The sequence below is a fragment of the Patiria miniata genome, unplaced genomic scaffold (assembly GCF_015706575.1).
Source record: "Patiria miniata isolate m_02_andy unplaced genomic scaffold, ASM1570657v1 HiC_scaffold_7, whole genome shotgun sequence".
Taxonomy (NCBI): Eukaryota; Metazoa; Echinodermata; class Asteroidea; order Valvatida; family Asterinidae; genus Patiria; species Patiria miniata.
Genome location: NW_024037074.1, coordinates 24,954,117 through 24,974,774, shown reverse-complemented (window position 1 = coordinate 24,974,774; position 20,658 = coordinate 24,954,117). Strand labels below are relative to the sequence as shown.

Below are 20,658 nucleotides of genomic sequence, written 5' to 3'. Positions count from 1 at the left end.
CTGTATCTCGAAATGCAGTATTTTGGGTATCCTATAAAACGTCGTTTTTGAAAGAAAGTGTACCGCACACGTTGAAATAATTTATATTTTTATTTATTATCCTTATCATCACTCACCAGCTAGGGCACACGTTATTTCAGTATAGGCTCATTCCAATGAGGTTTTTCTGCTCTAATTAGCCACTTAGAGAGGCTCCGTTTTCGAGAATATCTCGAAATGCAGTGTTTTGGGTTTCCTTAAAAATGCCGTCTTTGAAAGAAAATCTACAAATAAAACATATTTTTATGTCATCATCCTAAGTATCACCTTCCTGGGCACTCTTCATTTTCATTGTGGGCTTATTCCCATGAGGTTTTATGCTCAAATTAGCCACTTTCGAGAATATCTCGAAATGCAGTATTTCGGGTCTCCCATTGAACGCAGTTTTTAAAGAAAGTGTACCGCATATGTTTTGAATAAATAATATTTTTATTTAATAATCCTATTTTCACCTTCTAGGGTGCACTTCATTTCAGTATTGGTTTATTCCAATAATGTATTCTGCTTTAAGTAGCCGCTTAAATGGACTCCGTCGAAATGCAGTAATAATGCTTTCCTATAAAACGTCGTTTATGAAAGAAAGTGTACCGCACGTTTTAAAAAAAATCCTAATTTTCATCCCCTAGGAGGCACTTCATTTCAGTATGGGCTGATTAAAATGAGGTTTTCAGCTCTAATTAGCCACTTAAAGGGGACCGTTTTCGAGATTTTCTCGAAATGCAGTAGACCTTTTGTGGAATTCCTATAAAACGCCGGTTTAGAAGGAAAGTATATCGCACGTTTTAAATGAATCCCAGTCTGTATAAGCGTGTCCGTCGCGCAGTCCTAGCCTAGTACATTTTGTGCTCCGTTCATTTTAGGATTACAACTCTACATACACAAACTTACATAAAGGTGAAGTAGTAACTTCTTTTTAGACATCATTATAATGTTGCAGCGCCGTTAGTTTGTTTTGAAAGGTGACGGAAAGCGCGCGAAACAGAAGATCCCTGGTTCCCTCATACGCCATTCAATTATTAAGACGGGTGTGTGCGTAACCAATGAATAACTGGTTATTCGTCACTTCGTCAGATACTGGATGCGCGCTGTTCTGATATGACCAAGCGTCGAATAATTTATTCGTCAGTTCGCAAGACATTTTTTTTCCAATATGTGCCGATTCGTCACTTAGTGGGTTTCGGAACAACACAAATGAAGTGTTTTCATGAATTAAAAACCTAAAAATCTGAAAATTCGAATATTTTTAACCCTAAAACTCAATTAATAAAAAAACTCCAAAATGACCGATTCGTCACTTCGTCAGATATGCGACGAAATGGCCTCTGACCTTGTACGACCTTTACGTGGGAACTATCAATATCATACGGTGATCTGCTGATTCGCGGAGCGGCGGATCTCACATAAGTTGCCGTCCGTTTCGTTGTTGGCAGACGACGAGTACTGAGGTTTTGGCTAACAATTTCATTTCAACAGCTTCAAATACCGTTCAAGCCATCTGCCGACCATGGTGAAATACGTGCTCCACTATACCTCAAGGCGCGTTGTCGCGCTGAAAGCCTTCGTCTTGCTTTCAAGCTTGCAGGAGTCGACTTTGAAGAGGTGAACATCGAATATTCGGAATGGCCGAAACTCAAACCAAGTGAGTTCCTCACATAATGGCAATTGTTGAACTAATTAAGTCAGTGTCGAGTCACACTTCCTAACCAAAAATTAGGCAGGGAAGGAGTAGGCCATAATCATGGGAGTGGATTATCCCATTTACTGTGAACGTCTTTCTTTGATTTTAGAATATCCCACTCGGCAAGTACCGGTGTTGGAGGTGGACGGGTAGATGATTGGACAGACTAAGGCCATCATGCGGTACGTAGCCAAAGAATTCGGTGAGTTTTATCCTTCTTCACATTATCTTACCAGCTCGCTCATAAGGGCCGGACCTCTGCCGTGCCAATTCTCTCCAAGATGTTTGAATTTCATGCAGCTCGACGTTTGAAGCAGTACTGATCTCCCATCGGAATGTATAAAAGCTTTCGCCTCTTGTTTCGTTTTTGAAATATTTGTCAAAATGAACCTCTTAGTAGTAAACACAATTTGAACGATTCGAGAAGTTTTTAATTGCTGACACACGCGTCATACGTGTTGTGTTTTCCTTTAGACTTGAACTCCTTTAAACAATCATCGCAAAAAAAATCTTGAGAAAACACGATCGTAATGTTTATACCAAAATACGAATAAAGGCCTTTGTGTCACCATTACAGGAGTTTATTTCTACCCATGTTGAGACCCCATAGATTTGTCTCAAATGAAGAAATAAACCACACAATGTCACACCATCGAATAATCAATGTGGTGTTCGATCTTACGCACATTTTTATTCACAAGCCAGTCTATAAGAGAGGCGTCTCTGAATGGGATAGAGCCATCATTTATTTTAATATCTAGCAGGACCTTTTTGGAGGGGAGGGGAATAGCTTGATGGAGGCCAGAACAATCGAAGCTGGCTAGTTGAGAAATGTTTTTTTTTTATGTTGACCGTCTTCAGAAGACATTTTTAATATTGTGACAAACAATAGTTTTTCATTTTCGTCTTATGTGATAAACGATATTTTTTTCAAGAAAGGTTGTTTGTCGTTTCTTTAGGGCTTTACGGAAAGACTCCCCTTGAAGAAGCATACATTGACCAGGCTATGGAAACAGTGGAGGATATCGGGCTGGAATTCGAGAATATTGTCCGGGGTCCTTTTGCGACTCAGGTACTAACAATTTGAACGCAGGTCCTAAATCAACGAGTGCAGGAGTTGAGGGCAGGGGAATTTAGGACCATATTCCATTACAATGCATGCACCTCCCCTCTAAAATGAAAATGCATTACCCCTTAGTCAACGCTTCATCATACCCCATCCCGCCGAAAAATGAACAATAATCAACAACCAACTAACCAACCGAACATCATAGTGTACTTGTTTTTTTAGTGATGAACCTAAGGTTGCATTTATTTACAAAAAAAAACACAATTGTTTTTATGCGGTGGTCACATCTTACGGTCATGAACGTAGTTGAACGTAGTTAATTTGACCGTAGTTGACCGAAGTGCAACTACGGTCAACTAGGGTGAAGTAGGCCGCGAGAACAGAAACTTTCTTGAAGGTTCCACCCGTCTACGAAGCCTTGGAACGCTTACTGGACCTGGAGCAAGCTGGGGACTTTTTCGTCGGAAACTCGGTAAAAAGATATTTGTTTTTCTTTTAGTTCATGACATAAAAAAATATAATCATTTCTGGCGATGATCCAAGAGATGAGTCTATTTCACAGTAACTGCGAAGTTCACAGTGAATAATAGTGACTTACAAAATTAAAAGCGACGTGTGATTGCAAAGGTAACCAATCAGAATATTGAAGAGAAACACACATTCGTCTTTTCCTTTGTATCTGTAGATCACGGTGGCTGATATATTTTTCTTCGCCGCGGTTGACGTTGTGAACGCCACGGCCAAAGGCGCCAACTCTTTGGAGAAGTACCCGAAGCTTACCGCCCTCAGGAGCCGCATTGCCGCCAACCCAAATATTGCAGCGTAGCTGGCAGTGCGACCAGCCGAAATTTCGTTTGAGTTTGACCATGACACTATGTGGGAGTGAGATCAAGCAAGTATAGAAAGCCAGTTATACCGCCCTCGTTGTTAATTATTTCGCGCGTAGGTTGGCTGAAATGTTCAGATGACAAGTTATGCTTATCGTTTGTGTCCAACAACAAATAATAAATAATTCAACGGCCAACGAGCCCTTGACAGAATGGCTACATTTAAAAATATTTAATACAAAAACAACCAAAACCTCCCGAAGCCTAGCCGGACAAAAACATTTCGCGGACATTTTATATTTGAAAACAATAGAACCGAGCCTTGCCTAGCCCCAGCCCGAGGCCTCAAGCCAGAAATCCCAAAGGGTTATTTATTAGCCAACCTATACGCGCGTAGCCAACCGACGCGCATGCAATTACCAATAAACATGTTCACCTTTAAATTAGGACTTTTGATTTTCTAAGACTGTTGAGGGATTTTTTTTAAAATTATGTAACGTTTTGAAATGTCGAATGATCCACTGATCCATCATACACACCCTGCTATATGTTTGATGTGCCAACCTTTCATCCCCTTAATTACAATTTAAAATGCTTTTCTGCTAATATACATAGGGCTAATCCACACTCAGCTAATTAAAATTCAACTACCCAGGGAAGGGTAAATTCAGCTGCACACCGTCCTAACCTCTGGCCACGCCCTGCCCCTGAGAGCTATCATAGCTCTCATATGCCACATAATGTGGCATACAGGCAGGTAAGCTAAGGTTGGTAATAGATTCAGACACAACTGTCACCCCATACAGCTTGACTCCCTCACCCATCATCTACCCCATCCGCCTCAACACCCGTCAACCATAAACACACCCACCCTCAGCCACCTACCCTCAAACTATATTCAATATGAACCCCAACCCCATCACCAGCTGAACCATATCGCAATTTTCAAGGAAACCCACAATGCCAAGGGCCTGACCGATCGGTAGGCCTGTCACTGTATAAACTAAACGTTGAGGGTTGCCCATAAAATGTAATTTACTTAATGCAATCTGTGAAAATTCACTTTTTTATGCTAATGCAGATTTCCATTTTCATGAGCAACAGTGTGATGTCATTTCAGGCAGTAACCTCAATGTTACAACTAGTTTATGCACAAGAAAATTGCCAGAATTGTGGATACTTTGCTGTTTTATCATTTATTTTCTTTAGTAATTCGTTGCTGTGTAAGTACATGGCTTTAAGCCAATGACCAAACTATTCTCACAAATGTTTTGCATTAGCAAATGGTCGGGTTCACAATTTCAACAGAAAATACCAAAAATGACCAGCAGTGGCTTACTGAAAGGATATCACAGCAACAGCGCCCTCAGATGTCTGGAAAAGCGTGGAAATGTTTAAATGTCTGAAAAACCTTTTCAATCAAATTAATAAAACAGGATGTCAATTATTGTTCATTCATTGAAGAGGATTAGAAAGTAGCAGAAAATATGTTCCTGAGAAATATTCACTTCATTGGCCTGTAATTGACTGTATATGGGCGAACTCGTCCACGCTTTTTCCTTTCCTTTAATATTTCCCTTTTCCGCCAGTGCAATATATCCAATCTGAACCCCATTCACCCTCAACCCCACTTACAACCCTTATCCTAGCTGCAACCCATCCCACGTTGACATGTGCAACACACTCTACATAGCCTCCATCCACATCACCATCTACCCCCTCAACTCTCCACCCATTCACACTTAACTCCACTCTACCAACCACCCTTTACCCAACCGAATGCTCATTCCACAACCACCCTCAACCGCCATCCACTCTCAACCCCATTAACCATCAACTCCACTCTACCTACAACCCTTATCCTAGCTGCAACCCATCCGACGTTGCCATGCGTGTGGTGCCCTTGAGTTTTACCTCAATTACTCCTCTCAACCCAGGTGTTAAATGGGTACCGGCATTATTCAATGCTGGGAAGGTAACAAACTTGCTGGGCAGGAGTTTTGGCGATACCCCCTCATCAGCAGCATAATAGTCTGGTCAAATCACTAAAGAAAGAAAGATGGGCAATCTGTTCCTGTGAACACAGGTTCGACCCACTTTTCTTAACCTCAGCCAGCTCTGCTAGAAGTAAGAGTATGAAAACATACAACACGCACTGGCGCACCCAGAATTTGGCTTGGGGGGGGGGCTCAATTTTTTTTTCAATTTTTTCAGAAGTTAAATTAAACATTTTTTTTTTTTTTTATTTCTGGTGGCGGACTATTTTGACATTGGTGGCGCCACTATCACCCCTTTTAAAAAGCCACATACATATCACTAGGGTAAAATCGTGGGACTAAAACAAAAATAAAAGCAATAACACAAATTGACAACCTGGGGAGGGCTCCAGCCCCTCGAGCGCCCCCCCCCCCCCCCGGGTGAGCCACTGACAACACGATGAACAGAATGACTGAATGGCACCATGCACCATGAGGTTTCAAAACCACCATGAATATGGGCGGCCATTAGGGCAAAAAAGACAATCACAAAATTAAAGTTAAACAAAAATACAATAAAATCAAATGCAAAATAATAAACAATAACGTACAATTAACAAAGAAAAATGAAGGACAACAAAATAAAGAAACCCAAAACAAAATTGAATCGTAAAGAAAAATACAAACACAAATTAAACATAACAAATAAAACATTCGTCTTAAATGTACAATAAAACACAAATTAAACTAAACCCAAAATTACTGTAAGTCCCGCGTCGAATATAAACCCCCAAATTACTGTAAGCCCCGCGACGAATGTATAACCCAAAATTACTGTAAGCCCTGCGACGAATGTATACCCCAAAATTACTGTAAGTCCCGGCCGCGACGAATGTATACCCCAAAATTACTGTAAGCGCCGCGTCGAATGTAAACCCCAAAATTACTGTAAGTCCCGGCCGCGACGAATGTATACCCCAAAATTACTGTAAGTCCCGGCCGCGACGAATATAAACCCCAAAATTACTGTAAGCCCCGCGACGAATGTATAACCCAAAATTACTGTAAGCCCTGCGACGAATGTATACCCCAAAATTACTGTAAGTCCCGGCCGCGACGAATGTATACCCCAAAATTACTGTAAGCGCCGCGTCGAATGTAAACCCCAAATTACTGTAAGTCCCGGCCGCGACGAATGTATACCCCAAAATTACTGTAAGTCCCGCGTCGAATGTATACCCCAAAATTACTGTAAGCCCCACGACGAATGTATACCCCAAAATTACTGTATTAGTCCCGAGACGAATGTAAACCCCAAAATTACTGTAAGCCCCGCAACCTCGTCCCCAGGGTGTCGAGCAGTACGCGCCCACCACTACCTGCTCTCTCACCCTGGTATTGGATCATTTGCATGTGCAAGATTTTTGCACACGTATGCAAATGAGGATCAGTCTGGTGCCTGGATATGCGTTACACATTAGCGTTTGGTTTTGTATGCGGTGTCTGGGGTAAAAACAGAGTCAATTCGTAGCAGCGCGAGCACGGCGTGAGTTACGAAAACACGATTTTTGAAATCAAACTGTTACGATCTTATCAAGACAACATGCAGTATCATATTTCATATTAATATGAGCACATTGGAAAGGAAATTAGTATTTTCGAGAAGGCGTGGACGAATGATCGCGAAAACACGTACTGCACGTTGTGAATATATAGCACCAAGTACACGATACAAATCCATTACTAGCCAATTGCGGTATCCAATCAGGATATATGTAAAGGATGGTGACTCTTGTTCTTTATAACCGACTGAAATGGAGAGGGAACAGAGGAAACAGCGGCTTAGTTGGTGGGAAAAATAGCACTTATTTATTAAACCAAACATATTGAAATCAAAAGAGTTTACATTAACTACATGGTTAATATAATCCTGATAAAGCAAAACTATAGGATAAACTTATTCCTGATCGAGCCGACTACATAAAGCAAAAACTAAAAACTCAGTGTTGATTGGAAACACAACTATTACCAAATAACCAGTTTCAATAAAAGTGAGAAATAAAACTTTACATTCATAAAGAAACACTTAACAGGATAAATCCAAGGCATTTGCTTAAGCCATTACTCTACATCAAATAGGCCTATAAACAAGTTAATATTTATTAGCTCTGTTTGACTCAGAACTGGACAGTCTGTTATCAAGTCAGAACTTGGCCAAAAAACCAAAACAAACTATTATTTTGACAAGAATTAAGGAGGGGGGGGGGCAAATGTGGCACTCTCTCCAGCCACTTTATCTACACTTAAGCCAAAATAAAGAAAAACATAACAATCTAACAAGACAGTTTCAGCCTAGCTCAGGAGACTAATATAAACAATAGTCTTTCCTATGAAACAAGAAGTCTGGACTCTAGAACCTCTCATAGCCTGGCACTTGCCTCTGATAACGAAATAAAAGGGGGTTTGTTATGTTGGGAGACATAAACAAAGGCTAGCCTAGTCCTCAGCTTCTACTGACCAGCCCCCAGGGCATGGAGTTAATTACCCTACCATATGGCTAAAGGAATGTCCACCCAGGGCTCGGACCATGCTGTCTGAGTATACCCTTCACTGTACAGTGAAAAGGCACTGTCTCAGAAAACTAAAATATAAAGGCGACTTTTCTCCCTAAAAATTACTATACAAGTTGGAAAAGTCAAATCAAACTACAATGTCAATCAAATCTATGAAGTATGAACTTTCATCAACTCCAGCTACTTGATCACAGTTGACTTCAGTAAAACGAAAAATAAAGAATAAAAAGTCTACTCTGATCCAGAATAAGGCCATTTCGGACCAGTGCAACCATTGTTTCACATAGTGGAAATATCTATAAAAGTCACTAACTTTCTCCAAGTTTAACTACAATAAAACAATACTTCCTGAAATCAAAGTCAAACAAACTAACATCTATATTAATCTATACAACTTCCACTTCTGTTTGTATGTGAAAACTAAGGATAAGATGTAAATAAAAGTAACTTTTCCTACCTGAAATGGAGAGGGAACAGAGGAAACAGCGGCTTAGTTGGTGGGAAAAATAGCACTAAGGCATGTTAGGCCACACCACCCCAAACCACTGCACCCTCTGGGCTCAGGGGTCAGTCCACTTTCAAGTAGGGGTAGAGCAAAGATGTAACTTTAAGTGTGAAGGAGACCTGTTGGTTAAATTTGTTTAATGTACAAAAAGAGAATGGGGGGGGGGGGAATCTGTGATCTATAAATGAGGGGGCCTCATTTACATATAGGAAGAAAGTTTCCTATCCAGGGTTTACTATTGGAAACGCGGTTGGAAATAAAGTAAGCACTGGGGACGAGGTTGGTAAGCCCCGCGACAAAATTGTAAACCCCAAAATTACTTAAAGCGGGGTAACAGTCTACATGGACTGGTACACAACGGCCTATCACTGCAGCGTGGCCGCGCTACATGGACTGTACACGTGCAACTTTTGCGTTTATTTGGAGGGGGCGTAATCATACACGAAGCCACTATGTTACATGTCAAGTCGGATTGGAGGGGAAATTGTTTGGGGGGGAGGCAGCCGGGCAGCCACCATGATCAATTAATATTGTCAGATTGGGCATTTTTTTTCTTTTTTGAGAAGTGATTTATTGCTGAGAACATAGCAAGGATGGACCGATATGTGCAGGCTAAGTTTAGGGAATAATTTTCATTGTTGGAAAATTCCAAGAAAACTTGCCAATTTGCCGCCGTGAAGTAAAGTTGATTTAACGGGGAATAAAATTGGGTTTTGTTATCAGCATCAGCAGGACCGTTCCTCTTTCTTTTTACTTTTTGGGAAAGGAGTCAAATGATCTGAGGACCGAAGGCTCTGCGAACTGATGAACATTTTTGACTTTATCTTGCGACCAGCATGACTATAAGTCTTGTAAGTTGTAGGGGAAATTCTGTTGATTTACACTTGTATGGATATCGGTACCAGTGTAGGTACACAATGCCTAGAGCGTATTTCAGAGTTGAAAAACGCGAATGCAACAAAGAAGATTTAACCCTTCTTCCTCAGTCAAAAATCTCGTGAACGTTAAGAGAAATTAACCGATAAAAAGATGCCACTTGTCTATTTGTACTAACCACAAAAAAGCACCCGGCAAACGGGCCCTTCTCGAAACACACTGGCAGTGGCGGAAATCTGTTTTGGGGACTGGGGATGACTAAACTAATAAACAAATTGCACGGCAGTAAAAATTCGATGGCGGGGGGGGGGGCTCTTGCTGGACACCACACAATGACACCAGGGGGAGTTGAACAGATGTACATCATGTATACCTACGCCCCTTGACCTTACATCAAAAGGTGCATTTAAAGCTGTTGTACTTTTTCTTCCTTTTTCAGTACTCTATTGAATACATTTTGGTTTTAGGGAAATTTAAAATATCTCAAAATCTGCCCTTTTTTGTCTTCTCAACACGTGGGCAAGGGGTGTGGGGATGTGATCCAATAGTCCATCCCCCTTGGTCAAAAATTGGGGGGGGGGGGGGTATATACCCCCATCCCTCCAAGGGCAGATTTTTTTGAGGGGAGGGTGGCATCGGAGGCCCGCCCCCCGCCCCCCAAAAAATAGAACTCATTTGATTATGTGACGTCGCAATAAAGGTAGGCACTGCGTACACCACCATCTTTTCCTCAAAAAACAAATTGTCAAAGTGGTCAGAAATTGCCTCAGATCGCACCACAGAGCATCTAGAATCCAAAAATTCAAACCGCACGCCGTAATTTTTTGGACCCACTTTTTGGAGGACCAATTATTTTTTTGCCCCCACTAAAAGAATCGTGTTCAGGATCCGCCCTTGCTTCCCTCCCCCGGATTTACGCCCTGACACCGACATTATATATATTCTTTACCATCGTTAGCAAAGGAGTGAATACATAGAAGACTAAACATATGGTGACTGATGAAGCACCCGTCACAAAAACACAAGTGGGACGGCATAATTATTATCACCTGTATAAATCACATCATTAAGTGAATTAGAAACCAGAAAACCCACAATGTACGCAAAACAAACCTTGCGTCGCCTACACCGGAGATGTTTTTTTTAAAGCCTGCTCTCTGGGAATATACTAACCTAATCGGCCCGCAGGCGGTTTATGCGTTGACAAGTTAACCCACTCACCGCCATCACCTTGTATCGAAACCGGAACTTCCTCAAATGCGTATTTTACATATTAAAAACCTAACAAATACACTCTGGGCAGCTCAATTATGTAACTACACTGGTATCCATACCAATGTAAATCAACAGAAATATTCTCTATCAAAAATGTTCGCAGAGCCTTCGTTCCTCGGATCATTTGACTCCTAGCCCAAAAAGTACAAAAGAATGAGCAACAGTCCTGCTGATGATTATAACAAAACCCAAAACCAAATTTATTCCCCTTTAAATAGTACTTCACGACGGCAAATTGGCAAATTTTCTTGGAATTTTCCAACAATAAAAACTATTCCCTGAACTTAGCCTGCACATATCAGTCCATCCTTGCTATGTTCTCAGCTATAAATCACTTTTCAAAAAAGAAAAAAATTGCACAATCTGACAAAATTAATTGCTCATAGTGGCTGCCCCCCCCCAAAAAAAATCCCCTCCATCCGACTTGACATGCACGATAGTGGCTTCGTGTATGATTACGCCCCCTCCAAATAAACGCAAAAGTTGCACGTGTACAGTCCCTGTAGCGCGGCCATCGCTGCAGTGATAGGTTGTTGTATACCAGTCCATGTAGACTGGTACCCCGCTTTAAGTAATTTTGGGGTTTACAATTTTGTCGCGGGACTTAAAGTAATTTTGGGGTTTACATTCGTCGCGATACTTACAGTAATTTTGGGTTTACATTCTTCGCGGGGCTTACAGTAATGTTGGGTTTAGTTTAATTTGTGTTTTATTGTACATTTAACACGAAAGTTTTATTTGTTATGTTTATTTTTTTTATTTTTTTCGTTTCAATTTTGTTTTGTTGTCCTACATTTTCATTGTTAATTGTACGATATTGTTTATTTTTTTTTGCATTTTATGTTATTTTATTTTTGCCTAACTTTAATTTTGTGATTGTCTTTTTTGCCCTAATGGCCGCCCATACATGAAAGCGCCACCATAAAATGTTTGGGTGGCCACCATTGGGACCATGGTGACCAATGGCATCGCCATAGGAATGCTTTTCTACTCAACGGATATGCGCGCATGGGGAAATACCATGGTGATAAACACCATATGCCCGTATTAAAATCGTCATCAATTTCTTCCAAAAGAAGGCGCGACATATAAACACTGCTAACAGCACTGGCTTCTGTCTATTCGCGATGTTAACATAGTGATTGTAATGCCAAAAATCTCAAGATAAACTATTTGCATTAAAATGAAATCTCGGCCAATATTTTGCCATGATATTTGACACAAGAATCTCGAATATTGACAGGAACTGTGAAAAAATGACATACATATAATTTAAATAAATTGCAGTGTAAAGGAAACTACGTATTAAAATCGTTGTCAATTTTTTTCAAAAGATGGCGCGCTTTATATACACTGCTAACCGCGCCGACTTCTGTCCATTTGCGATATAAACATAGTTATTATAAAGGTGAAATCTCAAGATAAACACTTTGCATTAAAATAAAAACTCGTCCAATATTTAGCCATGGTGTTTGACACAAAAATCTCTAATATTGATATGAACCGTAAAAGAATGACATAAATATGATATCAGGAAATTGCAGTGTAAGACCATTAGGCCCAAAAAATAATAAGTCGGTCTCTGGTCAGCGCGCGCGTCGATTTTTATCATGCGCGTCGATCTTTTTTTTTCTCCAAAATGTTCCGCGGTAGCTCCAACAGCGCCCTCTTTTCCCGCACCTCCTCAATTTTTTTTTTACCAAAGAACACCAAGGAATCGGAAATTGCACCAAGGCAAATGATCGAAAGCACCAAGGCAAATTATGGAGGACACCAATGTACATGAGGACAACAAAAAGGCAAAATAGTACCCACCTTGTCCGTACAATCCAAGCTTGAAGGAAAAAAAAAAAAAAAAAAAAAAAAAAAAGCCGCGTGGCCGCGTCAATTCCGGAACTTTGGTCTGATCAGATACCGATTTTTTTTTTTTGGCCTTACAAACACATGCTCGTAAAAGTTAGTCCGGTACTCTGTCTTAATCTATTCTTAATGTTGAGGTTCATCGTTTTTGCCGAAGCCAGTTGAGCGTGATAGGCCGTCTGATAAGGTTTGTGCACAAAACACCCTGCGCTAGGGGTTTTTGTATAAATATTAGGGTACATGTACCCAACTTTTACGGCAATATTTCAGTAATGACAATCACTGTTATGTCACACGAAAACTCAAAATCTTTGATTGAAATTGTGCATAGAGGTTGAGCATGACGAGGATACGTCTTGAAACCATTTGTGCACAAAGTATAGAGCATTTTATCTTCTACAGCTAAAATCAAATATTTTTGTTTTATTTTAAATAAGAATGTATTTTATCACCACTATACGTACGCGGGTATATATGTACATGCATTTTGGAACAGTGCCCTCAATAGTCAGGTAGCGTCCAGCCCAACCCCCTCCACCCCAGCTTTTCCAGCTTTCCAAGTTGGTGGTTCCGAAAATATTAACAAGAGATTGCCGCTGCTGGTATCGAGGCCTAACTGTAGTCTTTCGACAAGGTCACCCTAACTCGCGCCGGTAGTAAACCGAGTGGCGAAACAGCCAGGCGTTTTTGAACGGAGCCTAGCCACATTGGCGTATCCGGGGGAAGGGAGGGAGGAGGGGGCAACTTGCCCCCCCCCCCTCCAGTGGATTTTTGTACGAGAAATGTTTTGTCAGTAAGTATTTTCTAATTTTCTAACCCCCCCCCAAAAAAAAGAAACCCAGCTCAAAACCTTTACAATGCGCCGTGAAAATCGGCATAGATTTTTCAGTTTGCACAATAACGATCAGTTTTGAAGAGCGACCCTATTTGCAAGATAGGTACCAGCACCCATTTTTGATTTTACGGAGGCCACGCGTCCGATTTAATGCAACAAAACTTGTCTAAATTTCGGCGTGGATGTGCGGTTGCCCCCCCTCCCCCCCCCCCCCCCCCACTTCAACATCTGGAAACGCTGCTGACCAAAGATCCTAAAGCGCTGCAAGATGGATTACTCACCGGCAAAAAGCTGATTACATCAGGCAGACTTTCGCCGCCATTTAAGAGTGCTAAATGTTGAAAAGGTCCCAGATGCGTGAATATTTACAGTGGCGTCTGCCGGTCGTTTTTCGTTTTCTTCTACCCATTGTTCGGCAATAAACTGCCATAATCGGCAGTCAAAATGACCAGGCTTGTCATTCTTTAGATTCCCAAAGAACAATGAGAGGGTAAGAAACAGATTTATTTACTTTTTACGTTGCCTTCATCGCGTAAATTAATCTGTTGACTGACCCTTGTGCCGGCCAGACTGAAGCAGCGTTTAAGTCCCGTAGCTCGATCGTTTTCAATTTGTTGTCAATTATGTTTTTTATTCGTTGCTTTCCCCCAAGAAATGTAATCTTAGGCATATGTCTAAATTGTCCATGGGTTTATGCCTAGCCTTGACTCTGGGTAGTTTCCAGCTACTCATGATCTAACGCATCCATTTATTTTAGACATGCCTTGGCACAGGCTGGGCTAGGGCTAGGCCTAGCCCAGGTTGGACGGCGTCTTCATTGCATCACGATTACGTAACGTATGGAGGTACCTAAGCTAGGCCTAATTTAAAGAAATCGGCTAGCCTAGTCCCAACATTAGTTAATTAATGAGACAATCCAAATTCCGGAAATACCAAATAAATTCATTTTTACTAATTATAGGCCTAGGCATTCTTTATTAACACCAGTTGCAAAGATTTGCAGAGAGGAACGCAACTATATCTTAGCACAAATTACTGTTTGTGCTTGGAGCACTTTGAAAATAATCAGTTTTCAAATAAATCTACTCAAAACCGTCTAAATTGGCATGCTGTTCCAACTATCTTCAATATTCCAAATCCACCCCCAAATCTGTGACAACAACACGCAGGCCTCCCAAGAGGAAATTTAGTGAGCGTCTGGAACCAGCAGTGCCTCATCAGATATTCAAAGGTATTTTTCATTTTAACATTAAGGAAAGTTTGACTGAAAATTGAAAAAGGCTGAAACTTGTTACAGATACATGAATTGCTGGTATTAATGATTTCACAAGTTATTCTGCATCAATGATAAATACAGGGCACGCAACAGAAGTTACTATCTAAGATTTGAGGCTTTGCATGGTGGGGTATCGGTATCGTTTCGGGTTTTGCGGTAACACCATGTGGTAATAACTACTGCTTAGAAGATATTAGTTCTGAGAAGAACTTGTCCTGCTTATTATCAACTTGCTAAGTAGTTTTTTGTTCTGCTGTAAGTTCTAAAAGAACTTGTCTTTGGTCTCAACGTTTCGACTAGCCTGCTCTAGTCATCGTCAGGAGACTGAAGATAGTTGGAGATGCTACTCCTTAAGTAGGGTTTGTTAGGATTAGGAGTGCTTGCTGGGCATGCCCTGCTCGCTCGGGTGTGTCAGTTGGTTGTGAGCCATGGGCATTGTGTTGAGGGATGCCCGCTGAGCGTCCTGCTCGCTCGACTGTGTCAGTTGGCTGTGAGCCTTGGGTATTGTGTTGAGGGATGCCCGCTGAGCGTCCTGCTCGCTCAGGTGTGTCAGTTGGCTGTGAGCCACGGGTGTTGCAACTTGGAATAACTGAATGCCATATGTGGCTTATGAAGTAGCCGATATCTTGTGGGACAGTGTCATGTTTGTGGATCTCAATAGCTTCTCTGATACGACGGGTGTACCAGTGTTTCTCTGGGGCTATGATTTCCGCTTGTTCCCAATCAACAACATGATCCAGATCAGCAGAGTGTTTGACAATTGCCGATTTGTCAAGTTCCCCTCTGCGGCCATGAGCTATGTGTTCTTTAAGCCTGGTAGTGAGGTCTCTGCCAGTCTCGCCAATGTACACTTTGCCACATGAGCAAGGAATTCGGTAAACTCCTGCTTGACTTCTCGGGTTGTGCTTGTCTTTGTGGGTGTACAATTTCGTTTCGAGTTTATTGCGAGTTCGGTAGTAGACCTTAATATTGGCTTCACGGAGGATTCGCTGGATCTTGTGTGATGCATGGCCAATATACGGAAGGACTGCAACCGGCATATCGGGTGTGTTCAGGGTCTGAGACATGCTCGAATCCGGTGCGAGGCTGTGATTCTTAGGTCTGTACCCATTGTCTCTTAGCACTTTATTGAGGTGCTTCAGTTCGGATTGTAGGTGTTCATCATCACTGATGATATGTGCCCTTCGAAGTAGGGTGCGGTTCACCGAGGTTTTCACTGATGGTGGGTGGAATGAACGAGCATTGAGGTATCGGTCTGTATGTGTAGGTTTCCTGTACACAGAGTGTCCAAGTGAACCATCGGCCCGTTTGGAAATGAGTACATCAAGGAAAGGCAATGAATCGGATGTCTCAGTTTCCATGGTGAATTGTATACTCGGGTGTTGTTGGTTGAGATGGCGGAGGAAACCATCAAGCTTGTCCGGGCCATGTGGCCATATGATGAATGTATCATCTACGTATCGAAGCCATAACTTAGGTTGGAATTGAGCTGTTGCCAAAGTTTTTTGCTCGAAATCTTCCATGAAGATGTTAGCCAGGACTGGGGAAATTGGAGACCCCATAGGAGTGCCTGAAGCCTGTTGATAGTAATTGTCTCTCCATTGGAAGTACGTAGACTTTACGCAAGTCAGGAGAAGATCATAGATTTGATCTGGCGTTAAGCTGGTTCTTTCCGTGAGTGTGCCATCTTGTTCGAGTATCGACTTGGTTACGAGGCATGCTTCTTCGGTCGGTACATTAGTGAATAAAGATTTGACATCAAAACTCACTAGCATGTCTGCGGATTGCAATTTAATTCCCTTTATGGTGTTGATGAACCCTGCTGAATTGGGTACATGGTGAGGCGTTTTTCCCACGAGTGGGTGTAGGAGCTTTGTTAAGTGTTGTGCGAGGTTTGTTGTTCTAAACAGAACAAAAAACTACTTAGCAAGTTGATAATAAGCAGGACAAGTTCTTCTCAGAACTAATATCTTCTAAGCAGTAGTTATTACCACATGGTGTTACCGCAAAACCCGAAACGATAGAAGTTACTATCATTTGCCAAAAACATTTATGCTCAAATTAAGACAGAATTAAGAAAATATTTGTAAACATTCTTATTTTTAAACACAATGGTAATACATTTTGACCTTGTATGTAACACAATTAAGAAACGTAATAACAATGACAAAAAACCCCTGAATTTTTTTAACTCAATTGATGTCACAATAAAGGCAGGTCACGCGTACACTACCATCTCTTCCTTAAACAAATTTGGTTAAAGTGGTCAGAAATTGCCACAGATTGCGCCACAGAGCATCTGGATTTTAGAATCCCCCCACCAAAAATAAATTGGGGTCCTTAAGCATGCCCCGAACTCCATGCTGTGATTTTTTTATCTACATTTAATCAACCCCCCCCCAAAAAAGTGTTTTGGATCAGCCCTTGTGTAACGACAGTATTTTATTTACACATCCCAGTCTCGTTTCCAATTTAACATGCAAAGTGAAACTGCCTTAAATGTATTGTGAAACCCCATCTACAGAGTTAACATGTTTTGTCTTGTTTCATCTTGTTTCATCTTGTTTCATCTTGTTTCATCTTGTTTCATCTTGTTTCACCTTGTTGCATCTTGTTTCATCTTGTTTCATCTTGTTTCATCTTGTTTCATCTTGTTTCATCTTGTTTCATCTTGTTTCATCTTGTTTCATCTTGTTTCATCTTGTTTCATCTTGTTTCATCTTGTTTCACCTTGTTTCACCTTGTTTCATCTGGTTTCATCTGGTTTCATCTGGTTTCATCTTGGTTCATCTTGGTTCATCTTGTTTCATCTTAGGCAACAATGAGTCAGGCTGGTTACTGATGATACCCCCACCTCAGAATGGCTAATACAAAGAACAAAGGATCTTAATTGTCCAGTTTTTTGGGGGACCTTCAACCACACGTATACATTGTGTCCTATTTTACATGTGCCCTGTTTTGCATTTGTTATTCTTGTTTCCTTTGTTAACTGAAGACGGCGACATTGAATCAGGCTGGTTACTGATGAAACCCCCACCTCAGAGTGGCTAATACAAAGAACAAAGGGCCTTAATTGTCTAGGTCTTAGAGGGACCTTCAACCTTGTGGATTTGTATGTTTTAGTGTCCATTTTTTTTTTCATTCTTGAAATATCATCAGACCGGAAGCAGAACTATAGTTTGTTTGTTTTATTACCGTATCGATTTTACCCGTTTGTACGGAAAAGCAAAAGTTCAGATGATTTTAAAATACATTGCTTAGAGTATTGAAGTCTTTACAACTCATAAATTAAACAGGGAATTAAAAGGAGCACAGTTTAAAACCATGCATAAGGAATTACACTGTAGGTTTTCAACATTATTTGTCAGTGTTTCTGTTTGTTTTTCAACTCATACATTTAAGTAATTTAATAAATTACCATGAGATAGGGACTAACTATTTTGATGACTGTGTAGGGCAAAGTGGGGACAAGGAGACATTACTTCATATGCATATAGACTTATGTCAATCTTTATCAATTAAATAAACCAGGCCATCAAGTGGGTGGTCCACAGGCCCCTTCAACTACTTACCACTCCGTTTTTGTTTTCATAACACCAGCTGCTTTCAACTACATTGTACATGTATGTATTTCCCCTAGATAACAAATTTCCTTAGCGTTACAAAGGAAGTGCTTTATACCGAAGGCGTTCCTGGCTCGAGTACTGTGACCACCTGTTCCTTTCCCAGAAAAAAAACCACTCAGTTAGCCAAACTTACTCTTGAGGGTTGGAATCATGGGATATTCTTCACACGAAGCTGTATATGAAAATTGACCGAAGATATATATTAATAATTTTAACATGATCTCCAGCTGATTTGTGTGTGCTAGTTTCCCTACCACATTAAAATTTCAACATTAAAATTAAAAATTTGCACTTTTTAAAAATACGAGAATATATGCCAATGTATGTATGGCTCCATGCAAATTTATCACAAGTCATGCATCTTAGCATACGTGTACATTTTTATATGCTATTGTTTGCCTAATCATCCCCTTCACAAGTGACATTTTCGAAAAGATATTTGGGAGCTATTATTGGGGACAAAATCAAGTATTGTCTTCTTTATCATAGTTTTTGGATACCAACAATAAAAAGTGAGCCACGTGAGATTGTTTTGCTTGCCTTATTATTTTTTTTTTGCATGACATGGGAGTGATGCTAAATTCTTGTTTTGTTGCAGTGTCTTACACAATACAGGATGAGCATTCTTACTGCAAAGCTCCTAAAGAAACACAATCAGCTGACTCTTCATTTGAATCAACTGGCATTGCTGGCCAATTACCCAGTAAAAAGCAAAGCAAGCTGCTCAAGAAGGAACGCCAACGAACATGCAGGCTAAGGAAAGGGTATATCTTCTGAAAAAGTCAATGGAAAAGCTGACTTAAGCTTCGCAGTCGATTACTGAATTAATCAAAGGTGCTCATGAGTTTCTTGAAGGGCCTGCTATAACATTCTTTGCATCACAGTTGAGAAATTTGTCATGGCGTTGTAAGGCTAAAGGAAGGAGATGGAGCTACAAAGACAAAATCACGGCTCTCTGTTTGTACAACGAGAGTCCTCGTGCTTACTAGTTCTGTCAGGGCATTTTCACGCTTCCGTCCATGTCATCTCTTCGTCGTTGGTTGAAAATTGTTGAAGTGAATCCCTGGTTTCCTCAAAAGTATTTGAACTTCTCGGAGACACGGTTGCTGGTATGACTGGTGGTTGCTGGTGGAAACAACCCATTGGATAATTCTTGTCAAGAGATCTAAAAGGTGCCAAAAACCTTAAAGCCCTGCTCATGGAATGCATTCAACATCTTAAAGACATTGGGTTGCAGCCTAAGGTGGAGATATGTGACCAGGGAACCTGCAATACTAAACTGTATAAGAATCGTTCAGTCACAGCAGACCAGCCTTTCATCCTGCAAGTCCTGCATCCACTCCCAGCCAAGTCCTGCATCCACTCCCGGCCAAGTCCTTCATCTACTCCTGGCTAAGTCCTGCATCCACTCCCGGCCAAGTCCTCCATCCACTCCCAGCCAAGTCATCCATCCACTCCCAGCCAAGTCCTGCATCCACTCCCGGCCAAGTCCTGCATCCACTCCCGGCCAAGTCATCCATCCACTCCCGGCCAAGTCCTCCATCCACTCCCGGCCAAGTCATCCATCCACTCCCGGCCAAGTCCTCCATCCACTCCCAGCCAAGTCCTGCATCCACTCCCGGCCAAGTCATCCATCTACTCCCGGCCAAGTCCTCCATCCACTCCCGGCCAAGTCATCCATCCACTCCCAGTCAAGTCCTGCATCCACTCCCGGCCAAGTCATCCATCCACTCCCGGCCAAGTCCTCCATCCACCACTGGTCAAGTCCTCCATCCAATCCTGGCTTTTAATTCTGCATCTTTGACTGCCGTTAGCTATTCATCTTTACCTGTGGTTAATTTCTGCCTCATCCCAGTCCTGGTTGTTAGCTTTGCACCTCATCCTGAATCCCTCCAGCTGATGTTGTCCATCCCATCCAGGATGTCAGTTCTGCATCCCATGCTACCCACTGGTTCAACATTGGATCCCGGACTTCAAGATGCCTCCTACATGTAGATTCAGTTGAAGGTATGAAGGATTAGTTACTTACATACAAACCAATTATATAAATCAGAAACATCAAGAAATTAAACGTTATGGCTTTATGTACTTGTACATGATCTATTCTGCATAAATATTATAAGGCGTTCACAACGCTCAGATGATTAGGCCAAATAAAAAAAAATGTTTAGCGTCCCCGCCCGCTCGCTTTTTGGAAGCCGCCGTAAAAATAGTACATAATACATTTTAAACAGTGACGTCAT

The 20,658-nt window shown here is 41.3% G+C and overlaps 1 protein-coding gene and 1 pseudogene across 1 annotated transcript; both read left to right on the top strand.

Annotated features, from left to right (window-relative positions):
* Window positions 1-1,543: 1,543 nt before the first annotated feature.
* LOC119745052 lies at window positions 1,544-3,672 on the top strand (annotated as a pseudogene).
* An 11,710-nt stretch (window positions 3,673-15,382) lies between these two features.
* Window positions 15,383-20,410, top strand: LOC119745051 (putative protein FAM47C). Its single transcript, XM_038221274.1, has 3 exons — window positions 15,383-15,634; window positions 19,031-19,179; window positions 19,762-20,410. Exons 1-3 carry the CDS (start codon window positions 15,383-15,385, stop codon window positions 20,408-20,410), a joined length of 1,050 nt encoding a protein of 349 aa, XP_038077202.1.
* The last annotated feature ends 248 nt before the right edge of the window (window positions 20,411-20,658 follow it).